The sequence below is a fragment of the Marmota monax genome, unplaced genomic scaffold (genome assembly GCF_021218885.2).
Source record: "Marmota monax isolate L192 unplaced genomic scaffold, Marmota_monax_Labrador192_F-V1.1 WCK01_AAM20220418_F8-fsc00034, whole genome shotgun sequence".
Taxonomy (NCBI): domain Eukaryota; kingdom Metazoa; phylum Chordata; class Mammalia; order Rodentia; family Sciuridae; genus Marmota; species Marmota monax.
The window spans coordinates 8,890,897-8,914,877 of record NW_026693934.1 but is presented as its reverse complement, the minus strand read 5'-3'; the positions used below and the strand labels follow the sequence as shown (position 1 = coordinate 8,914,877).

General features: G+C 38.0%; 1 protein-coding gene across 7 annotated transcripts in view; it reads right to left on the bottom strand.

Moving 5' to 3' along the window:
- The window catches only part of Arhgef4 (Rho guanine nucleotide exchange factor 4), a 167,811-nt gene that overhangs the window by 50,438 nt on the left and 93,392 nt on the right, over positions 1-23,981 (bottom strand). For 5 of the 7 annotated variants that reach the window (XM_058585400.1, XM_058585399.1, XM_058585398.1 and 2 more), the window contains one exon: positions 17,984-18,013. The exons of the other annotated variants lie outside the window; for them this stretch is intronic. In XM_058585400.1, coding sequence (XP_058441383.1) covers positions 17,984-18,013 — 30 coding nt within the window. The remainder of the gene's footprint in view (positions 1-17,983; positions 18,014-23,981) is intronic. 7 annotated transcript variants of the gene reach the window in all.

The following is a 23,981-nucleotide window of genomic DNA, read 5'->3' as shown; positions in this document are numbered from 1 at the left end:
TTCTTAACTTAGTAAAGGTTATCTGCCCAAATTTATAGCACACTCGGATAGAGAAAGTTTAGATGTGTTTACTTTAAACAGGAAACAAGACAGGATGGTAGTTATCCTTGAGACTGTTTACCAGGGAGCTGGAGATTCTAGTTAGAAAAGGAAAAAAAGATCATAACCTAGAAAGGATCTAATCACCTACCTAGTAAAAATACATAATAGAAGCATGACACAAGCTTTAAGAATAAGATAGTTCAGCAAGATGGTGGAAAACAAAGCTTTTCTACACAGGTACTAATACCTTGCTAGAAAATATGATAAAAAGTCAGCATACATAATATCAAAACAAGCCAATCGACAACAAACCCTTACAATAACTAGAATTTAAAAAAAAATGATCAAATACCTCTACAGATAATTCAAAACTCTAATAAAAGTAAACAGAAGATGTTGTGAATATCAGAGAATCCATGCTCTCAGATGAAATAACTTAAGGACATTAATCATCTACCAATAAATCTGCACGTTCAATGAAAGTCTAACAAAAATTTTAGAGTCTTTGAGAAATGTAAAATCTTACTCTACAACGAATAAAGAAAAGATAAAGGGCCAAAAATGGGTAAATTTAAAAAAAAGATGTCAAACAAAGAGTGGACTCCATAGAATTTAAGAACTTATGAAACAAATGGAAAAAAGTACATAATGTAAGAAAAATAAAAGCAGTGAATGATTTATTAAGTGGTAGCATACAGCACAAGCCATAAACCAACAATATTGATTGATGACTAATTTTTATTTAGTAAAAGTTATTATGAGTGAGATTGCAGCTAGATGACAGACTGTGAGAATACATTTGCAAAATTTATATCCAACACGGGAAAATATTTAAAATATAAAAGGAAATGTTTCAAATCAGCAAGAGAAAAGACAGACACCCAAATTTGAATTAGAGAAATGCAAATTAAAATTATGACACATATATATTGGACCTGAGGAAAATTAGAAAGCTGGAATATTCCAGGATTTGGTGATGGTGTGGAGCATAGGAAGTGTTACACTGTTGGTGGCAGGAATACAATTCAATCATTTTGGGAAACTTACCTGGTGGTATTTAATTAAATAAATACAGGTATCCCCCATGGCCCAATCTCTTCCTAAACATGTGTCCCCCAATATCCTCACAGTTCATAGAGGGCCATTCACAGCAGTACATTTTTATTGTTGTTGTTGTAGTAATTGTGAAGTAGACAGTTGAAAACATTCTAGGTATTTATCACCAGAATTAAGGGTAAGATGTGGTAGGTGCACATCACAGACTACTCTGAGAATCAAAGGACTGAAAAATACACAGCAACACAGGAAGATCTTAAAAATGTAAAGATATCAGACTTATGCTTCTGGTAATGGCAGCCAATAATTTAAAAAAATCCCTCAATTAGAAGAACAATTAGAAGAAGTAGACAAAGTATAAAACACATGTGCTTGAAGACACCAGAGAGCTGTGAAGATTCAAAGAACCAAGTTGGGCTATAGAGGAACAGAACCTCAGGTGTTTAAACCAAGTGTTTATGGCTATCTTACTTATAAAAGAGAGATAGGCTGACAGCATGAATAATAATAATACTTTTGATATCTCCAAGGGGCTGTAGGGAAAGGAACTGTATGCAAGAGCTCGAAAGGGGAAGGCATCCCTTTGTGAGGACTCTAAAGGCTACAAGCTGGGAGTATGGATAGATTATAAATAGATAGGCCCTTGGCTCAGCTTTGAGTAATCTGAAATTAGACAGAAGTAACCCTAATTGCCTGTTCCCAGAGTAACTTGGCAGAAGCAAATACAAATCCTCTCTGGAGAAAGAAAATGTCATCCTAAGCCAAAAACTTCTATAAAGTATTCTGCAAATACTCTGTTCATCACTAAATAAAATACAACCAGGCACATGTGGAAGAGAGGTAACATGAACAAAACAAATAACTTCAGTACTTATGGATGCACAGGAATGCCAGATTATGGAGTTACTAGGTACAGATCTTAAAATTAATATGCTTTTAGGTTCAAGAGGTAAAAGACAAGACGAGCTATTTTAGTAGAGAAGTGAAAACTATAAAAAGAAACAAATAGAAGCATTAGAGCTGAAAAAAATCAGTAACTGGAATCAAGACCGCAGTGTGTTCAATGACAAACTGGATACGGTTGAATAGAGAAGACAGGTCAGACAAAAAAATGTTCAGAGTAAAATGCAGAGAGAAAAAATGGCAAGCACAGAGGAGAAGGTGAGAGACACTACAAATTCCCTGAGAAGGTCTACAAATAATTATAGTCTCAAAAGATGAGAGAGGTGGAATTTTCTGGAAGCAATATGTGAAGAAAACAGCTGGGAAATCTCTGAAATAGGTGATATTCAAGCCTGAAGCTCTATGAATCACAAGCTGAGAAAATTAAACCAAATCCACATGTGATCACATTCCCTAACGCTGCTGGAAACCAAACAAGAAGGTATATTACAAATAATCTGAGGAAAAGACAGACTGACATTAAAGGTGCAGAAATGAGAAGAACAACTGATTTTTCAACAGAAACAATGCAAATCAGAACACAATACAGTGACCCTGCTGTACTTTGGATCTTAAAGCTGTGGCACAGTGGGGAGGTGGTAGGACCTTCAGGAGGTAGGGTCTAGCCGGAAGGAAGTTAGGTCACTGGTGGTGTCCCTTGAAAGGAATACTGGGACCTCTCCTCCTAATTGCTTTTTTGCGGATGAGCTGAGCAGCTTCCTCTGTCCACACATTCCCACCATGATGTGGTACCTTATCACAGGCCCCCAAAAAGGCCAAACAACCATGGGATGAAACCTCTGAAACTGTGAGCCAAATGAATCTTTCCTTTTTAAGTTGATTACCTCAAGTATTTTTATAGCAACGGCTCAGTAACAAGATATCTTCAGAGAGACGGCTAAATTCCCCTAAATGAAGGAATTTAGATAAAAGAAAGGCATTTTTCAGACAAAGAAAAACTGGGAAAACTGCAAGAATTCATCACCAGCAGATAAACCTTAAAGGAATTCCTGGGCATGCTTATTCTGGCAGAAAAAGATAAGGATCACAGATAGGAAGGTAGGGATTCTGGAAGAAATGAGAGGAAATAAGAAGGCAAATATATATGAAAATATAAATGAACACTGACTTTACAAAAAAAAAAAATGTCCGGTTAACAGTTAGAAGTGGGTAAATGCGGGCTGGGATTGTGGCTCAGCAGTAGAGCGCTAGCCTAGCAGGGGCGGGACCCAGGTTCGGTTCTCAGCACCACATAAAAATAAAGGCATTGTGTTGTGTCCAACTACACCTAAAAAACAAATATAATATAAATAAATATATAACAAAAGAAGTGGGTAAATGCACTGTCCATGAGGATAGGAAAAGCACCAATTTGCATTTATAAGACAGGGCTCACTGTACAGTATAATCTTTAGGATAAAATAATAGTAACAGTGTAAAATTTTCAAGCTAGCAGAAGTAAAATAATAAAAAGCAAAAAAAAAGAGTCAATCCCAAAAAAGGCAAAAAAGTGAAAAAACAATTCAAAATAGGTGGAAAATTGATTGTTAATATGATAGATTATTTTTTTTTAAAGACAGAGAGAGAAAGAGAATTTTTTAATATTTATTTTTTAGTTTTCGGTGGACACAACATCTTTATTTTGTTTTTATGTGGTGCTGAGGATCGAACTCAGCGCCCCGCGCATACCCAGGGGAGCGCGCCACCGCTTGAGCCACATCCCCAGCCCTTTTTTTTTTTTTTTTTTAAATATTTTTTTAGTTGTCAATGGACCTTTATTTTATTTATTTACATGCGGTGCTGAGACTCAAACCCAGTGCCTCATCCGTGCTAGGCCAGCGCTCTGCCACTGAGCCACCACACCCCAGCCCAGTATGGTAGATTATTAATGGTAGACTTAATACATTACTAATTATATTACTAATTAATACATTACTAATTACACTGAACATAAATGGACCAAATATTCCAATTAAAAGACAAATGTCATCATTTAAAAATCCACTTACTTGCTATTTATGAGACACATCTAAAGCCACAGAAAAGCTAAAAAAGATGTCTAAATAAAAGAAAGCAAGAGCAGTTTTAGGGCTGGGATGTAGCTCAGCAGCAAGGCCCTAGGTTTGATCCCCAGTTCCAAAAACGAAAAGACCAAAAAAAAAAAGAACTCCACCAAAAAACAAACAAAAAAAAAGAGCAGTTTTATTCATAACAAGGTAGACAAATGCCAGAGATGAAGATGAACATTAAGTAATAACGAAGGGTTAATATATAAGAAAGATATAACTTTAAATTTGTATGCCCCTCATAATATAGCCTATAAATACATAATGTAAATAGAAAAATTTTAAATCCTACTGGAATATTTAGGCATATGTCCCCCCTTCAACATGAATAAAATACACATTGTTTGAAAGTATATATGAAACACTGAAAATATTATGGAAGTCAAATATGTTTGAACAAATTTTATAGAATTTTTCCATGGCTTAACAAAAATAAGCCCCAAATTAAGAACAAGAAATTAATTAGAAAATCTCTATGTGTATTTGGATATTAATAAACTTCTCAATAATTATTGGATCAAAAGATAAATTTCAATAGAAATTAGAATTTGTGTGTGTGCACGTGCATGTGTGTGTACATGCTAGGGATTAAACCTAGGTCCATGCACATTCTAAGCATTTTTGCTACCACTGAAGTAACTAATTAGAAAATATATTTTTAAATTTTTATTTGTTAAAATACTTTATTTAAACATTGATGGACTTGTATTTTATTAATTTATTTATATGTGGTGCTGACAATCGAACCCAGTGCCTCACACATTAGGCAAGCACTCTCCCACTGAGTCACAACCCCAGCACTAATTGTAAATTTTTTATTGGTGCATTGTAGCTGTACATAATGATAGAATTTGTTATTACATATTCATACATGTACACGATGTAACAATATAATTTGGCCAATGTCCTTCCCCAGTATTTGTCAACCCTCTCCCCTTCTCCTTTTGAATTTCATGAGACTCCCCCTCTTTTCTTTTTCCTCTCTAGCTTCCACATCTGAGAGAAAACACGACCGTTGACAGTCTAGCTTATTTCACCCAACACAATGGTCTCCGATTCCACCTGTTTTTCCTGCAAATGACATAATTTTATTTTTCTTTATAGCTGAATAAAACTCCATTTTGTATATATACTATATTTTCTTCATCCATTCATCCACTAATGGACACCCAGGCTGGTTCCATAGTTTGGCTATGTGAATTGCACTGCTGTAAACACGGGTATGCATGAATCACTACAGAATGATGACTTAAAACTTCCGGGTAAATACCAAGGAGTGGTATAGCTGGGTCCTATGGTGGTTCCATGCTGAGTTTTTTTTTTTTTTTTTGCGGGGGGAGAAGGAGGGTGTGCTGGGGATGGAACTCAGGGGTACTGGACCACTAGCCATATTCCCAGCCCTATTTTGCATTTTGTTTAGATATATTTTGTTTAGATACAGAGTTTCACTGAGTTACTTTGTGCCTCACTTTTTTTAAAAAATTTTTTATTGTTGGTTATTCAAAACATTACATAGTTCTTGATATATCATATTTCACCCTTTGATTCAAGTGGGTTATGAGCTCCCATTTTTACCCCATATACAGATTGCAGAATCACATCAGTTACACATCCATTGATTTACATATTGCCATACTAGTGTCTGTTGTGTTCTGCTGTGCCTCACTTTTGCTGAGGCTGTCTTTGAACTTGTGATCCGCCTGCCTCAGCCTCCCAAGCGGCAGGGATTACAGATGTGTGCCAACACGCCCGGCCCATGCTTATCAGTCTTTTGAGGAGACTCCATACTGATTTCCATAGTGGTTGCATTAAGTCACAATCTCACCAACAGTATAAAATTGCTCCTTTTTCTCCACATCCTCTCCAGAATTTATTTTTGTTTCTATTCTTGATGGCTGCCATTCTGACTGGTGTGAGATGAAATCTCAGTGTAGTTTTGGTTTCCATTTCCCTAATTGTTAGTGATGTTGAACATTTTTCATATATTTGTTGGCCATTTGTATTTCTTCTGAGAAGTGTCTGTTTTATTCATTTGACCATTTATTAATTGGGTTATTTGGTTTTTTGAGTTCTTTAGGTATTCTAGATATTAATCCTCTGTCAGAAGAGTAGCTAGCAAAAATTTTTCTCCCATTCTGTAGGTTCTCTTTTCACATTCCTAATTGTTTCTTTGATGTGCAGAAGAAGCTTTATAATTCGATGCCATCCCATTTATTAACTCTTGGCGTTATTTCCTGAACTTTAGGGGTCCTGTTGAGAAAGTCATTACCAGTGCCTATACACTGGAGTGTTGTTAACCCTAGGTTTTCTCCTAGGAGTTGCATAGTTTCTGGTCGAATTCCTAGGTCTTTAATCTATTTTGAGTTGGTTTTGGTTCAGGGTGAGAGATAAGGGTCTAGTTTCATTCTTCTACATATGGATGGATAAACAGTTGTCCCAGCACCATTTGTTAAAAAGGCTATCTTTTGCCAAAGTATGTTTTTGGCACCATTGTCAAGGATCAGATGACAGTACCTATATGGGTTTGTCTCTGTACCCTTGGTCAATATCTGTTTTTATGCTAGACAATTTGTTACTGTAGCTCTGTAATATAACTTGAAGTCAAGTATTGTGATCCCTCTAGGATTGCTTTTTTTTTTTTTTGGCTTAGAATTGTTTTGGCTATTCTGGGTCTTTTATTCTTCCAAATTAATTTTAGTACTGTTTTTTCTAGTTCTGTGAACAATGCTATTGGTATTTTGATGGGGATTGTATTGAATCTGTAATTACTTTTGGTAGCATGGTCACATTAGAAAATATTTTGCACTAAATGATAACTTTAAAAACTTCTAAAATGAAAATATATGCTTTAAGTTTGTGTTACAAAAGAGAAAGGGCCTGAATATCTTTATTTTTATCTTATTCTTGAATGATAACTTTTTTGGATAGAGAATTATTATTATAAAGTTGTTATCCCATTATCTCTGACTTCCACTGATACTACCAATAAGTAGCTCTTCAGTCTAATTATTCCCTGTCTCTCTTGCTTTTAATATCTCTACTTTTTTTGTTGGAGGTAAAAGGGATCATAAATCCACTTTTCTACTGACAGTACAACCCTCACAGGGTTTCTGTCTTCTGTATAAGACCTTTAGTGCCATCTACAAGCCTTGGACAGACCCAGACCTAATCTTCTCTTCCCAACTGGATGACAATAACTTTAACTGCTGTTTCCCAAGCTAAATACACATCTCTTCCCTACCCATGGATTCTGCACCTGCAGATTCAACCAGCTAAGGATCAAAGGGATTTAGGGAAAAACTGCATCTGTATTGAAGAAGGGCAATATTTTTTTCTTATCCTCATTCCCTAAACAATACAGTATAACAAGTAATTACTTTGCATTTACACTATATTTGGTATTATAAGTAATTTGGAGATGATTCCAGGTATATGGGAAGATGTGCATAGGTTCTATGCAAATACTATACCACTTGATATAAACGACTTGGGCATCTGCAGATTTTAATCCAAATTAATTTTAGTACTGTTTTATTTCCAGGGGTCCTGGAAATAATTTCCTTGGATACTTAAGGATGATTGTATGTGATCAACTCCAATCTTCAGAACCTCCTAGTACTGTACTTGGGACTTATCTTCCATTTCTATGAATTGAACTATGCAATTAAGGTAATTTTGTTGTACTTTATCTAGCAGGGGAGTTTTTAAAGTTATCTCAGTTTACCATCTTGTAAAACTGGAAGTTGTAATTTTGTCTTTTCCAATGCACAAAATGCAGTTGAACTACAGCTCCTGGGGCTGTAAACTTATCAAGAAGCTAATGAGAGAAATTAATTCTTAATTTTTAACAGATAACTCATGGAATCCTGCTCTGTTAAATGTCAGACTGATGAAGTTTTACTTCTTTTTCCCTTTATACCAATACCCAAAACACCTCTATCCACAAATGTTTTACACACATTTAAACAGTTTCCAATACATTTTCACCACAGAGATTAAAAAAAAAAAATAAACAGAATTGGGCTAACTCTAAATTTTGGATACAGTCCATTTTTATTAGAAAAAATATAGAAAATAAAACTGAACTGCTATAAAAAATTTTCTAAAAACCTTCACTTCAGTTACAATCCCAGGATAATTAAGTAATGTGGGCTAATTTACTACACCTTTTCCACCCACAGCTCTGTCATTACAGTTAATGACATGGAATGATGACCTCAGTCTTAGGTCATAACCATCAGTGATGGTCCTTGGGGACAGCCAGAGAAAAGATTAAGCACTGATTAAGCATCCACTAGGTGCCAAATATTAGAAACTCATATTCATAGCTCAGTTAATGGGAGTTATCATTAGTCCTGCTTCACAGATGAGAAAATTAAGACTCTAGATTAGACAACCACTAGAGACTACACTCCATGGCTGTTCACCAGGGCTAGAGCCAAGACTTGATCTCAGCTGAACCGACTTTGAAATGAGGCCACATTGACTACATTACAAAACCTCTTTAAGAATCTGCTGATATTCAATCAGTGAAGAACAAAAGATTAAATCAATGTCTTTAGATATAATTAAAAACTGAGGTGGTGTGGGAAGAAATGATTCAAAGGGTTTAGGATGAAAATACAAAAATATTAAAGCAAGGGGCTGGGGTTGTGGCTCAGCGGTAGAGCGCTCTCCTAGCACATGCGAGGCCCTGGGTTCGATCCTCAGCACCACAAATAAATAAATAAACAAAAATATTATGTCCAACTACAACTAAAAAGTAAATATTTTAAAAAATATATTAAAGCAAAATGGTTCACCATTTAATCCTTGGCAATTCAAAATACTTTTCTCAAAAGAATTTTTCAATTCTCCCGCTTGTGTTTGTAGGACCCCAGCTCATTTCATGTATAAAATTTTCTACTGAATCTGCCAAACTTCCAAAGCTCTGGAAACCCAAAGAACTTTTTGTTTGGTTTGGTTTGGTACTGGGGATTTTATTTGGTTTGGTACTCAGGGGCACTCAACCACTGAGCCACATCCCCACCCCTATTTTGTATTTTATTTAGAGACAGGGTCTCACTGAGTTGCTGAGGCTGGCTTTGAACTCACGATCCTCCTGTCTCAGCCTCCTGAGCTGCTGGGATTACAAGTGTGCATGACCATGCCTGGAGGTGCACTTTGGATCCCAACCTGCACTAGAGGTCAGGAAGCCCCAGGAAGAGGTGTGTGAGAGTGTGCAGGGGAAGAGAATTACCATCCAGGTGGAGTTTGCAAGGCAAGAGCTGTGTTCATGAACTGTCTTTGCCCTGCCCTCAGAGGAGCTGCAGTAGGAGTTACACCCTGGAAATGCATGGCTGTCTCTAGGGCCCAGGACAGACTTGGCTACAGAGTGATCACTCCCCGCCCAGGGGGCCATAAAATTGCTTTCTCCTTTGCTTTTCCTGACTCTCACATCCTTTCAGAGGTCGATAAAGAGCAAACATCTGGTGCTCATGCCAGTGCTCTATGACACTGGGACACAAGGAGGGAAGCCTGTCATAAAAAAGCAGACAGATAAGCCTAGCACACTGCACTGCACACAAATCACATCAGTCGAAGTACCAAATGAAAGTGATAGGAAGGTCTCAGCTGTGTCTATATGCACAGAAAAAAATGTACCTAGAGGGCTATACAGTTGGCCTGCCATATCTGTGGGCTCCGCATTGACAGATTCAATCAATCACAGATCAAAAATATTTGAGAAAAAAAAAACTCCATCTCTACTGAACATGTTCAAACCTGTTTTCTTGTCATTATTCCCTAAACAATGCAGTACAGTGAAGATTTATATCACATTTATGTTATAATGGATGTTATACTAGATGTGATTTAAAATACATGTGATTTTAAAACACATGGGAATATATGTGTAGGTTCTGTGCAAATACTACACCATTTTATGTAAGGGACTTGAGCATCTGAGGATTTGGTATCCTTAGGGGTCCAGGAACCAACCTCTGGCACATAATGAGTGCCAACTGTATGCTAAAATTGTAAGAATGGCTCTAATTGGAAAGAGGAAAGATAGGTAGTTTTTTCCTATTCTTTAATACTTATTCATTCCTCTCCAATTTTTTAACTATAGTCATACTGTTCAATGCTAAAATACAATGTGCTTCTATTAAATGTTTTATAAAATATACTATTTATTATATAGTATATATTACTAACATAAACATACCAAGCTCTAATATGTTATTGAAGACACAATACAAGATAATCCTATTCTACAAAACTATTATCAAAATCTCATTCTGGGATTGGGGCTGTAGCTCAGTGGTAGAGTCATGTATTGGGTATGCATCAAGCCGTGAGTTCAACCCCAGAACAAACAAACAGACAATACGTGTGGGGAGCCATTCTGACACGTGACTGGGCGGCTCCCGTTAAGGGTCTGAGGCGTTCTGGCTGTGTGGGAACTTTCCCGGCCCTTTCCTGATGAAAGAACCCGTCCGTGTAGGGGTGTGACTGACCACTGACCCCGGGGGCCCAATCACTGACCCTGACCTTGGAGTGCAGCCCCCCCTCAACCTTCATTGGATAGAATTATCCCCTGAATTTCTTGTTCCCCAATAAAAGGCTACTCCCTGGCGTGCTCGCTCGCTCTCTCCTGCTAGCCCTGAGTAATCCTTGTTGCCCTACGGGTGGTTCGAGGTTGGAGCCAGAGAGGGGAGCCGTCTGGGACCTGGTCATAGAAAAAGGTAACTGAGTCTGTTTATTTCCATCTCTGCTAGCTAACTTTTATGCCAAGAACCTCATTAATGAAACCAATGCGCAGGCCACTTGGTGGAAATACGTAAGCAAAAAACTCACTCAAACTTGTCAGAAACCTTCAAATTTTATATGCATCTTGACTCAGCAAATGCATTTCCAGAAGTTAAGAAAATAATCATGGAAGAGTACAAATAAGTATGGATGTTGTTTAAAATAGTAAAAAAAAAAAAATGTAAACAACAGCCTGGGTGCTCAGCAACAGAATGTCAAATATCAAATAAAAATATTATGACATTTCCACCAAAGGAACTTTCAGGTAGTCCTGAAAGTAATATTGTTGAGGAATATTTAGTGACATCCACAGAATCCCTCAGTGTATTACTGTGGTGGAGACAGGCCACGAAACCAAACATATGTTGTGAGCTCCATTTGTTAATAAAGTACATATGAACAGAATGAAGATTGCCCAGATATTTACCAAAATGTCAACAGCAATTGTTTTTGAATTGTCAGACTTCAAGTGATATTTTTTCCCTAAAATTTCTATAATGAGCACACATTACTTCTGTAATACTAAAAATCCATAAAAATGAGTTCTTCACATCTCCTAAACATCAGATCCAATCTCATTCTTTGTATCTACATAGTACCACGTCAGAGGTGATCCTAATTTCTAGATGCTCAGACAGGGCCTGAGATGCTTCCAAGAAGGAAACCCTGCCTACTAAAATGTAGCTCTGGAACCGCGAGTTCTGGTCTTCCAAGGTCAGCAGGGAGCTTCCCCTCTGGGCTCTTCCTACAAGAGCCTCCTCAGAGATGCAGAGAAAGGGACTTTTGGTCTCTACTGGGTGAGACTGGCAGCTGTGTAGGCAGATGGCTAGGTTCCATGGGTGCTCACTGGGCAGTCAGAGCTACTCTTCCACAGCAAACTTCATCTGACTTGTTTCTCTATCAGAGATTAATCCATTCATTCAATAAATTTATTATCTACTATGTGCCAGGTAGTAAATTAGGTGCCTTACACACATGGATTCCTCTAATCCTCATTAAAACCCTCATAATCATATCATAATTCTGACTTCACAGATGAGGAATCTGAGTGCAGAAAATTAGGTCACTTGTCAGTTTGTCACAGTAAGAGGCATGGCTGGGATCCAAACCCAGTGTCTGTGTAGCTGTCAAGTCCAAATTTATCTTCGATAACGCTCCATTATCTCCTGCACGGTTATGGTTTGGATATGAGGTGTCCCCCAAAAGTTCCTGTGCTAGTTTGGGAGGTGAAATTATTAGATTATGAAACCTATATCCTAATCAGTGGATTAATCCATTTGATGGATTAGTAATTTGAAAGGACCATGGTATTGAGTGGTAATTGCAGGCAGGTGGGACACAGCTGGAGAAGGTGGGTAGCTGGAGACATGCCCTTGGGCCTCTTGTCCCCCTGGCTCATCTTTCTCTCTGCTTCCTGTATGCCATGAACTGAGCAGCTTTCCTCTGCCACACCATTTGACCATGATGTTCTTCAGGCCCAGATCAATGGAGTTGGCTGACCATGCACTGAACCTCTGAAACTGAGTCCAAATAACCTTTTTCTCCTCTAAGTTGTTCTCATCAGGTATTTTGGTCACAGAGATGAAAAACTAATATATGCTTTCAAAAAATTTAAAAATCAGATTTGATGCTTAGAACACGAATCCATGTCTTCCTCTACATTTCTCAAACTGCTTTTGCATTAAAAGCCCACAGCCAATGTGGCCTTCACAGTTCATAGTGCCCAGGACCCCTCTGAGAAGCAACATTGGAAAGAGGAGGTCATTGAAGAGCGGACAGTATTCATCATCATTTCCACCCTTTTGAGGAGACCCTTCCCTAACCTGGGAATGTTAGGAAGCTCTCTGATTTTGCAAAGCTCTCTTCCTGAGATTTGCACAGATGTGTGTGTGTGGGGGGGCTAGGTAGTGCAGCATGGCCCACAGGCTCTCTGCTTCTTGGGGAGGTACACGGGCTCTAGCATAAAATGAGTTCAGTCCCTGCAATGGGCCACTCTTGGGATCACACAAACAGCTGTGTTCTCAGTCACTGGCGTACCATGGTAGAAAAATAAAAATCAAGTAGGAAGTATAAGTGTTGGGTTAGGAGAGGAATGATAATGTGTTCAATGATTCTCAACCCCTGCTGCATTTCAGTACTGAGAATATGCTTCCCCACAATTTCATCTCTCCTGCCCGTGCAGACCACCTAAAGCCCTGTGAGCCAGGGCACTTTTGATGATATAGGGAGTAAAGAGAAGAAAATGCTTCAAGGCCTGTTGAATGCTAAAGGCAGCAAAAAGGGAAGTCCTTGGAGGGCAGGGAATTGCAAACTAAGATTAAGCCACTTAGTTCCCAAAATTTCCTCTGTATCTCACATGTAGCCCCTTTAAAATCCTACACTATCTTGGGGAGATGGTTGCCATGTGAAATGAAGCAGAGGTGTGAATGAAGTGGAGGCATGGATCTAATTTAGCATATCCTGCTGGTGAGATCTCTGTGCTTTTTGCTGGGCTCCACATGGTTGCTGGTGGAGGGTCCTAGGCTCTGTCCTGTGGCCCCCTGCTGTCTCCTGTTGATAGAACAGCTGCTCTTCCATAGGCGTGTAGTTCAAATCCCAGTCAACTTTCAGCACAGGAGCCTCTTCCCTTTCAAGGCCTCAGCACCCTGTCTGGGCTATGCTTTCTAGCAATCTGTATCTTCTCTGCTTCACATGTATAAATAGCATTTTTAAATGAGACTAGAAGCATTTGAAAATGAAACTAGCTAGACTCACTAAAATGAGAGGAGACGCCTCTAGGAGTGCCATCTGTCTAGCTCACAAAGGGCCTCACACTGTGCAGGATTCAGGTGATTATACATGTTAAGGCAGCCAGGATCCTCCCCCAGGGTCTGGAATTGAGAATGAGAGAGACTTGGCCTCTCTTTGTGGAAAGACTGTCATATCTGACCTTGGACTCTGTGGCTGCCTCAGGTGACTGGGGAAGTTATTGCTTTCCAATGCAGATGAAGGAGGCTGATGCAGAGAAAGGAAAAGACACCCATGTACAACATACACATCCAACACACACACATGGACATTGCCCTCTCCCCCCCACCAACACACATTTCTCTGGTCAGATGAATTTTGAGAGCTCTGTAATGCATATAAGAATATCATAGGCTCTGTGAGACTTAACTTGTACTCTTCAAGCTTATTGGACCCATTAATTCCTTTTTCTACTCAACATCCCTGCTAAGGTTTGGATATGATTCAGATGTGTCCCTGAAGGGCCCACTGTGGTCAAAATGTTGGTTTGCAGGGTGGCACTGTTGGAAGGTGGTAGAAGGCCCTTAGGTCACTGGGGATGTGCCTGTGGCAGAGTGTGTGTGATCTTGGTCTCTCTCTGACTTCCTGCTTGGAGATATAAGCTCTTCCCGCCATGAGCATTCTTGTCATGACGTGCTGCCATCTGCTGCCTTTCCGGGGCCAAATAAATGGGACCACTGACCTTGGGCCTTGAACTACCAAAACTGTAAGCTAAATAAACCTTTTTTCTTCATAAAGTTACCTGCCTTTAGTGTTCACTGTAGTAAAACAAGGCTCCCTACTATAGCCCCTCAAGACTAATGCTCTGGGTTACACACCTAGGATATGCTGGAGCATGACTCTAGTTTCATTTTCACTCATTGCCTTGGGCAACCACTTCATGCATCAACTTGTCATTGTTCTCTGGAGACCTCAGATCAGGGGCTGACAGAATAGAACAAACACCAAAATCAAGCAGACCTGAAATCAAACCTAAGCTACTTAAACAACCAACAGATGAAGTAACCATCACTTGCCAGGCACTTCACTTCTGTGAACTGCCATTCTTCTTACCCATAAAATAAAACTTCAATGAGGATTAAACAGAACAGTCCTCAGTTAAAATGGCAGTTGCCTTGTACCCCTCCCCTTATCCACTTAGCAGTGTCCTCCCACTCCTGACTGCTGAGGGCGCTCTGGTGGGGAAAGAGTTGCCTACATACCAGCATGGAAAGCCAAGATCACTTGAGTAATTACTCCCAAGGCTTTTAAATGTACCCAAGGTGTGTTTTAATCAGGGATGCTAAGACACACAGAGTCAGAAATGACTGTCATGAAGGTCAAAGTTTACACTCAGATCTCTACCAACCAGAGACATGGCCTACATGCAGGATCATACGGGGGAGAAACAGGGTTGATCAGAAGGCAAAAAGAGTCAAGAAGAATGTAGGTGAGAGTCTTTATTGTGGATGCTGTGGGAAGGAAAGGTGAGGTAGGGAACAGTGTAAGATGGGCTAATCTGAATTTCACTGAGCTCTGGGCTGTAGGAGCTGTCCCCAGTGGTGGTTCCCTGGGAGGATTAGGGCAGAGGAACAGTGGCTGAGCACATGAGAGATCTAGAGAAGGTGGCTTGCATTTGAGATGCACTCTGGGTAAATGACTGCCATCTACAGGAATTAGCTAGCCCTGGGAGGGGCAGTCTCTCCAGAGATGGCAAGGCCCCACATTACCAAAGCATCATAAAATACAGGGAAAAAAAATGATGAGCACAAGTAGCTTCCTGTGCCCTTGGAAGAAGGGGGCCTGATCTTCACTGTTGATGAAGTCCCAAGTTATCATTGTGTCCCAAAGTGAACAGGGAACCTTCTTCCCCCAGCCTATCTGTCCTGGACTATGTACCTCAGTGAACATCTCCATTCCCCAGGCACTCAAGTTAACCTCTTGGATGTGGCAGATGCCTCTCTTCTGCTCCTTGGTACAACACTCAGATCCTCTCTTAGGAGGGCTTACTGCCTGGTGCTGCAATGCTGTGACAGACAGGCTTCACTGCTGCCTATTCACTGAGTGGCCTACGTCCAATGGCAGGCTGACAGGGAAGGATAGAGGCGGCTGACTGTCTTGGTCCAAACTGAGGCAACTTTGAAGGGCAATTCTAGCTCACTGGTACCCCGAGAAGTTGGTGAAGGCTGCCACTGGGTCTGCACTGTGGATGAAGAGACTTGTCCCCGGGCCCTCTGTTACTTCCTTCCCCTCCCTCTCATAGCCATCCTGCACTTTAAATTCTGTCTGCGTCTGCTTCCAAGGAACCCCAAACTATGGAACTAATCTGTTACACCAGTGCTGGAAACACCACTTCCTCATCATCTTTGAAGTCAATCTGCTTATCTTTCCCCATTGATAGTGTTTTAGTTTATGGCCACCACTATGTCTAGGTTTAGGTAACCAAAAAGAATAAGGAGTCCAGCTCCTGGCTCCCGATCGTTGTGTGTTATTTTAGGCTTCACCATAGGCAGTATAGATAGATAGATAGATAGATAGATAGATAGATAGATAGATCATACACACACACACACACACACACACACGATACATATAAAGCAAAAGCTTTACTTCCCCAGAACAGATTTGGTGCTCATCCATTGCACTGCAGTCCCTTGGGAAGCTTTGCATGAGGGTTGGGACTCTGGTTCAGTCAGACTTTTACACAGATCTGCAACTCCTAGTACAGGTGCTGCCTCCATGAAGAGGCCTCTTTGTCCAGGGTGTTTGGTCAAGGGCTACTTTCCCCAGGTGACTCTGCAGAGACCTTATCCAGGAGAAGAAAGGAGCTTCAAAGATATTCTTCCCCCCAAATCTCCAGTGCTTTTCCATTTCCATCCCTTCCCCTGCTCGCCACCCAGGACCCTGGGTCCCAGAAACAGCAGGGGCCTTTTGTTCAGAACTTCCTTAGCAGTGCTACAATGCCACTGTCTGTACTGATACATCAGCCCCTGGACTGGTACTGCTTCACTGAGTGGGGGGACAACATTGGGGGAACTGGTGCCTCTTGCTTGCAGTGTTACAGTAAGTGATTAAAGGTGTGGCTGTTACCAGTCATGAACTGAATAATCATAAGCACATATACAATGGGAGTCCCATAAAGATTATAATGGAGCTGAAAAATTCCCATCATACAGTAATGTCATTGTTGTAGTGACATCACAATGTGATGTATCAGTCATGTGTTTACGGTGATGCTGATGTAAACAAACCAGCTGCATGAAAGTCTAGCAACATAATTATGTACAGTGCGTATTGCTTGACACTGATGATAAATGACCAAGTACTGGTTTATGTATTTACCACGCTGTGCTCTTTATCATTATTTCAGAGCATACTCTTTCTACTTATCTATATGTATACAGGTATACTACATATAACTATAAAACAGTGTGCTGTGTTATGTGGCTGCCATATCATATATTTTGTGTTTACCACATTTCTTGAACGCAACATTTTCTCCAGTGCTTGACTTAATCTTATTGTTTTGCTCATCGTGGCCCTAGGAGTTATGTGAGATATGCATGCATATATATATATATATATATATATATATATGTGTGTGTGTGTACATATATATATACACACACATATATGTATATATGTATATATACATATATGTGTGTGTGTGTGTATGTATATATATCTGGTATAGCCTAGGCATAGAGCCTAGATTTTGTAAGGACACACTATGATGTTCACACAACCATGTAATCATCTAACAATGTACTTCTCAGAATGCATCCCTGTCATTAAGTGACACATGACTACTCTTTCATTTTGGCTTGTTGTCTTAAAAGATCACTTCAACACTTGGCAGCTCTGCTCTCTCCAGCTCAGCTCAGTTCTTGATGGACTCATAATTATTCTCTTAATACAGAAGGGACAATGACCTTTTAAAATGAAACTGGTATCCAACATTAACCAAGATTAACTATATTCTGGGCTAAAAAGTTAAGCTTAACAAATTTAAAGCTACTAAATCATATAAAATATGTTCTCTGACTATATTCAAATAAAACTGTTAATCAATGAAAGACGTGAAAAATCTTGAATATTTGGAAATCTAAAAACACATTTAAAAGGGCTGGGGTTATAGCTCAGTGGTGGAGTGCTTGCCAAGTACATGTGAGGTACTGAGTTTGAGTCTCAGCACTACTTATAATAAGTAAAATAAAGTCCATTGACAAGTAAAAAAAATACTTTTAAAACAAAACAAAACAAAAAACATATTTAAACATATCTTTAGAGCTGAGGATATGGTCTTGTGGTCAAGTGCTTACCATGCTTAAGGCCCAGGTTCAGTCCCAGCACTGTTAAGAAATAAAAATTACTAAATAAATAAAAGTAATCTATAGATAAAAAGGAAATCACAAAGAAAATTAAAGTATTTTTAATTGAATAAAAATAAAAATACAACATATCCAAATTTGTAAAATACAGCTAAAGCAATGCATAGAGGAAGATTTATAGCTTTAAATGCTTCTATTACAAAAGAAGAAAGATCTGGAATCAATCATCTATACTTGCACCTTAAGAAAATAGAAGTACAGCAAAAGAAGCCTAAAGAAAGCAGAATATAAGAAGTCATAATGATAAAAGGACTCAGTGAAACTAAAAAAAGAAAAACAACAGAGAAAAAAGTCAATGCAACCAAAGGCTAGTTCTTTGCAAAGTCCAATAAAATTGATAAACTTGTCAGACTAATTTAAAAAAATAGGAAATAAAGAAGGCCCAAATTATGAATAATAGTAATAACAAAACAGACTTTAAGTACTTTAAAGGCATAATACTCTGCATGATCTTATGCTCATAAATTTGATGACTTGGATGAAATGGACAATTTCTTGAAAACTCGACTAATCAATAATCCATAACCTGGATAATTCTATGTATATTAAAGTAACTAAATTCATAGTAAACTATTTCCTAACAACATTTGGGTCTGTCAGGGCAAAAAAAAAAAAAAATCCCAAATCTATAGAAGTGGATGGAAGAGTTCTGACAACATGGACTTCATGTAAGCCCTATGCTGCCAGGAAGCAGAGAAATTCCTTTTTGGGTTCTGAGAGAGGGTTAGCCACAAAGGACTACCTGCCTTCCCAAGTCCTGAGACAGCATGCATTTCTAACCATCTTCAATGACTCCCCCTTAAAAAAAATGAAATTCTGGGCTGGGGATGTGGCTCAAGCCGTAGCGCGCTCACCTGGCATGAGCATGGCGCTGAGTTCGATCCTTAGCACCACATACAAATAAAGATGTTGTGTCCGCCAAAAACTAAAAAATGAATATTAAAAAATTCTCTCTCTCTTTAAAAAGAAAAATGAAATTCCAGTTTTCTCCCTACGTTGTTCTTCATTAATGAACATTATTCCTATAGCAATACCCTGAATAAAATCATCTCCTTAATTTTCCAGTTCATTTTGTCCTTCACAGTCTTGATATGTGGACTTGCATAGGACTGGAGCTCACCTTTGGATCCCTGTTTGCTCCCCTCAGATAAGGGCTGCTCCATTTCTGACTGGGACCTGGGAACAGCACTATGTCCCACTTTTGGCCCTGTGCTCTAGACTCTGATCCAAGAGAATATTTGGTTTTGATTTCTTCATCTGAGTTCTTGGGAAGGCTTCTTTTATTTCATGCTGTGACCATTTGGTGATCTATGTGAACAGATTAATGGTTTATAGAGACCTTTTTCTGTCAAGTGGTTGATAATAGAGAATCTGATTCGTTAGTCTTTTCTATTTGTCTCTTAGTCTATCTTGAGCTCAAATCAATAACTAATTTCATTCCCACTGGGAAGCAGATATCCAGACTGGTGAGTTTTATATTTCTATTTCTGTTTGACCCATGATTGAGATTTTATAACTGAAGCTATAAGCTTTCTCTCTGTGTGACTGCAGGTCTGTAATTCAGAAAAGCCTTTCCCTCTCATTATGTGTGCAATAATCTCCAGATAGTATTACCAAATTTGATACAGTCTCTTAAAGAAGCTCTATTCTGGTTGGCTTTGATGTAAGCAAGTGCTTGGACAAACTGAATATTCGTAAAATTACCACAAGTTAAGGACATTGAACCTCAAAATGCTCTCAATGTGAAAGAAAGTTTTTTTTGGGGGGGTGGGGGTGGGGGGTACTGGACAAAAGGGATGCCGTGCCACTGACATTCCCAGCCCTTGTTTATTTTTGAGACAAAGTCTTGCTAAATTGCTGAGGTTTAGCCTCCCACTGGATTAAGGTGTGCACCACTGCACCCAGCTTAATGGGTTTTCTAATTGAATAAGCTAGCATTTCTTCTACTAAATGTTTAAGATGATAAAGAAATGTTTAATTAAATTGAATCACTATTTTGATGAACTTTAAATAGGTTAAATAAATAACTTGAAAGATAACTTTCAAGATTTTCAAGTAACTTAAAACCTTGGAGTTAATTAATAGATATTGAATAGATAACCTAAATCATTTCAAAGACAAAATACTGAATCTCTGATTACTAAACATACTTTGCTATATATATTTTAAATTTCTATATGATACAGAGAGGGAGAGGCTATACATTGAGTCTATTAATTAATATGTTTATTTTGTCTGTAATCCCAGAAACTTGGGAGAATGAGGCAGGAGGACTGAAGTTCTGAGCCAGCCTCAGCAACTTAGGGGGCCTTTAGCAACTTAGTGAGACTCTGTCTTAAAAAAATATATTAAAAAAAAATAAAAAGGGCTAGGGATGTGGCTCAGTTGCAAAGCACCTCTCAATTCAATCCCCAGTCCAAAAAAATTTAAAAAGGAAATTTTGTCAAGCTCAAAGCTGTTTAGCTTGAATTAACAATTAAAAAAAAAAAAACAACCATACATTTAAGGCTGGGCCTAAGAGTACACACCTATAATCTCAGCTGTGTGGGAAAAATTGAGGCAGGAGGATCTCAACCTAGAGGTCAGTCTGGGAATCTGATTGGGACTCTGTCTCAAAATAAATTAAAAAGGGGCTGGGGTGTAGCTCAGTAGAAGAGCACTTGTCTAGCAAGTGCAAGGCCCTGGGTTCAACCCCTAGTACTACAACAGAAGAGAGGGGGCTATTTTCAAGTATTATACTGTTGCAAAAAGATAGAATTTGGTTTTCTCTGTGTTAAAATGGAAAAAATTCCTAGGATTATTCACCAGCTCTTGAAAAGAGGTTGTAAAAGGTTATCTGTTGCTTTCTGTGTAATTGGTCTAGATATCGGAAATTCTGTGTATTATCAGAACCATTTCCTATGCTTTATGTTGACTTTGTAATATCCTTGATTATTTTTTTAAAAAGTTTCTTACTTAGGAAAGAGCCAAGGATTTTACAATCATGTTAACTTAAAAATACATTATTGTCACTTTGGTTAAATATGTAGCCATGTACTATTCTGTATAACTCACAATCCTACCTAAACTGATGTTCAAATCTCCCAACAACTTTTGATATTCCGCCTTTCAAAGATCAAACACTACATGATAACTTTTGCAAGAAGACCACCTTTGAAATTTCCCAGAAGGCCCCTGGAAAATCCTAATGCATTTGTTCTTTTCACTTTGTAAAAAAATACAAGTGCTACGAATGGTGTGACCCTACTTCGTGTACAACCAGAGAAGTGAAAAATTGTGCTCTATTTGTGTACAATGAATCGAAGAGCATTCTGTCATGTATAACTGATTAGAATAAATAAAAAATTAAATATAAATAAAAAAAACAAGTGCTTAGATATTTTGAGATTTACTTGATTATGCTACTACTGATGGATTGAATGGGAAGAGTTGTCAAATGGGAAGAGATATTCAGCTTTCCCTCGGTTAAATCTGTACGTGTAAAATGTTTATATAAATATTTCAGAAATCATATGCTAGGTGGAAAGTGGACATTCCTGGAGAAATGCTCATGCCACCCTTGTGTGTGATGTATTTCTATTTATCAGAGTCCTTGTGCTTTTCTGCCTGGTATTATACAACAACATGACAGTGTTATCGGTCATAATTTCAATTATTTAAAAAATGTAGACTTTACAACTTGAATCTAGCTTTTTGTAGGCTAGTGGTATTCAATTAAAAGTTCACAACACTTACCTATGAAGTTTTATTAATATACATATGTTTAGGCCTCACTCTAAACTTACTCAACCTCCTTACAGATTTGTTTGTTATATCAATAATATAATTTTGTCAGGATTATTATATGTGATATCTGAAGATGTCTTGCTCTATGCAGATTATGTTCATCTATTTTTATAAATTAAATAAAATACTAATTGTCTTCTTTAAAAAGAGGACTAATCATTGTGTTGATACTGTCTAGAACCTTTTTGGTTGGCTTTATTATCTTGTTCGTTATACTGCAGAAACAAACCAGTTTAGAGTATTCTTATTATAAGCTCAAAATTGTTAGTGACAATATTCTTGTTATGGGCTTCATCAATTTTTTGAAATGATCAGTAATAAATTAATTACAGCTACTTTATACATAATTTTTTTTGTTTGGTTTCATTTTATTCTGATGCTTCAGCTATCAGCTTGAATGCTTTGTCTTCACAAAAAAAAAAAAAAAAAAAAAAGACAGTCTCAATAGCCACACAAAAAGTCAATGCCAGGTACTTTTGAGTGCAGGCTTTGATGACAATGCATAAAAATCTTTGAGACCACAATGACAAGCTAAATCCAGAGTTTCAGAATGAGATGGGCTCAAGAGACTGCTAATCCAAGATGAAGCTGAGCAAAAATTAATTAATTAAAGCCCAATGAACTTTGGTAGGATAACTGTGGCTTTTATTTGGAATATGTTGATATTTTAATGTACCATTTTCTAGATACTTAAGGAACACCTTTTTCTTTTTTTGGGGGGGGGTTATATATATTTAGTATACCATGCTTTTATAAACTAAAACAAAACATTTGAAAATAAAATCTTTTCCCCTGCTTGACCACTCCAGAATATGGAAACTTTTACTATGTATTCTCAGTTTCATAGCAATATAATTATTTTCATAGATTCAATAAGAATCTGTCCTCCTTGTTAACAAGATATCTATTGGAAATACTGGTTATGTAAACAGGCCTTGCCTGTTCATATTCATATTTGAAAAAGATGCTCATTTAAGCAGAATATGAATGGACACTTTTAAGGACCTAAGGTTGACTCCGTAGAGCCAACACTTAAAAAGCCCTCTTGGAAAAACTGCCTAGTACCTGGCTTATGGTGTTCCCAGCTTATAAAAGGAACATTACTTTCTGGCAAGCCCAGCAACTTTAAGATATTTAGGAGGGCTGGGGCTGTAGCTCAGGGGTAAACCTCGCATACATGAGGCACTGGGTTCGATTCTCAACACCACATAAAAATAAATAAAGATATTTTGTGTGTCCATCTATAACTAAAAAAAATTTTTAAGGAAATCTCAGGATTAAAGGAATTCATGAAAATCTGTAGGCACTGAAGGTGATATCTGGTGAGGACTTTTTGGTTTGGCTTCTTAGCTTCTGATGAACAGTGTCTATGATCTGTAAGATCCCACATTGTTAAGATTTCAATTCTCCCAAACGAGATATATAGATTCAAAACAATCTATACCAAAATTGCAAGAGGACATTCTGTAGATATTGACAAGCTAATTATAAAATATACATGGAAAGGTTAAAAAATAGAATAAATAAAACATTACTGAAAAAGAAATTTGGAGGGCTTGCATACCTGCTTTAAAGTTACAATATGGACTTTAAATAGAGTCCAGAAATACACCCATAATATAGGGTTTTTAACAAAGGTACAAAGACGATCAAGGATGTCTTTTAATAATGTCAAGGACGGATGGTCTTTTCAAGAAATGGTGCTGCAAAGCGGGAAATGTACATACAAAAATGAACTGTGACCCTTTCCTCAAACCATACAAAATTAACTCCAAATAGATAAAACAAATCTAAGTATAAAATATAAAACTACTAAGACTTTCAGGGGAAAACACACCAGAAAATCTCTGTAACCTCAGATTAAGTAAAGAGTTCTGAGATGCCACACCAAAAGTATGTCCAAAAGAGGAAAATGATGAATTGGATTCAGTTTTGAAACGATAACCTTTATGCTGCAAAATATACCATTAGAGAATTAAAATACAAGATACACACTGGAAAAAAGGTTTGAAAATTGATTACATGTCTGGAAAAGCACTTATACTCAGAATATATAAAGAACTCTCAAAATGCAACAATAAGAAAATAAGCAATCCAATAACGAAGATTTAGACATTTTAGCAATAAAGATGTACATATGACA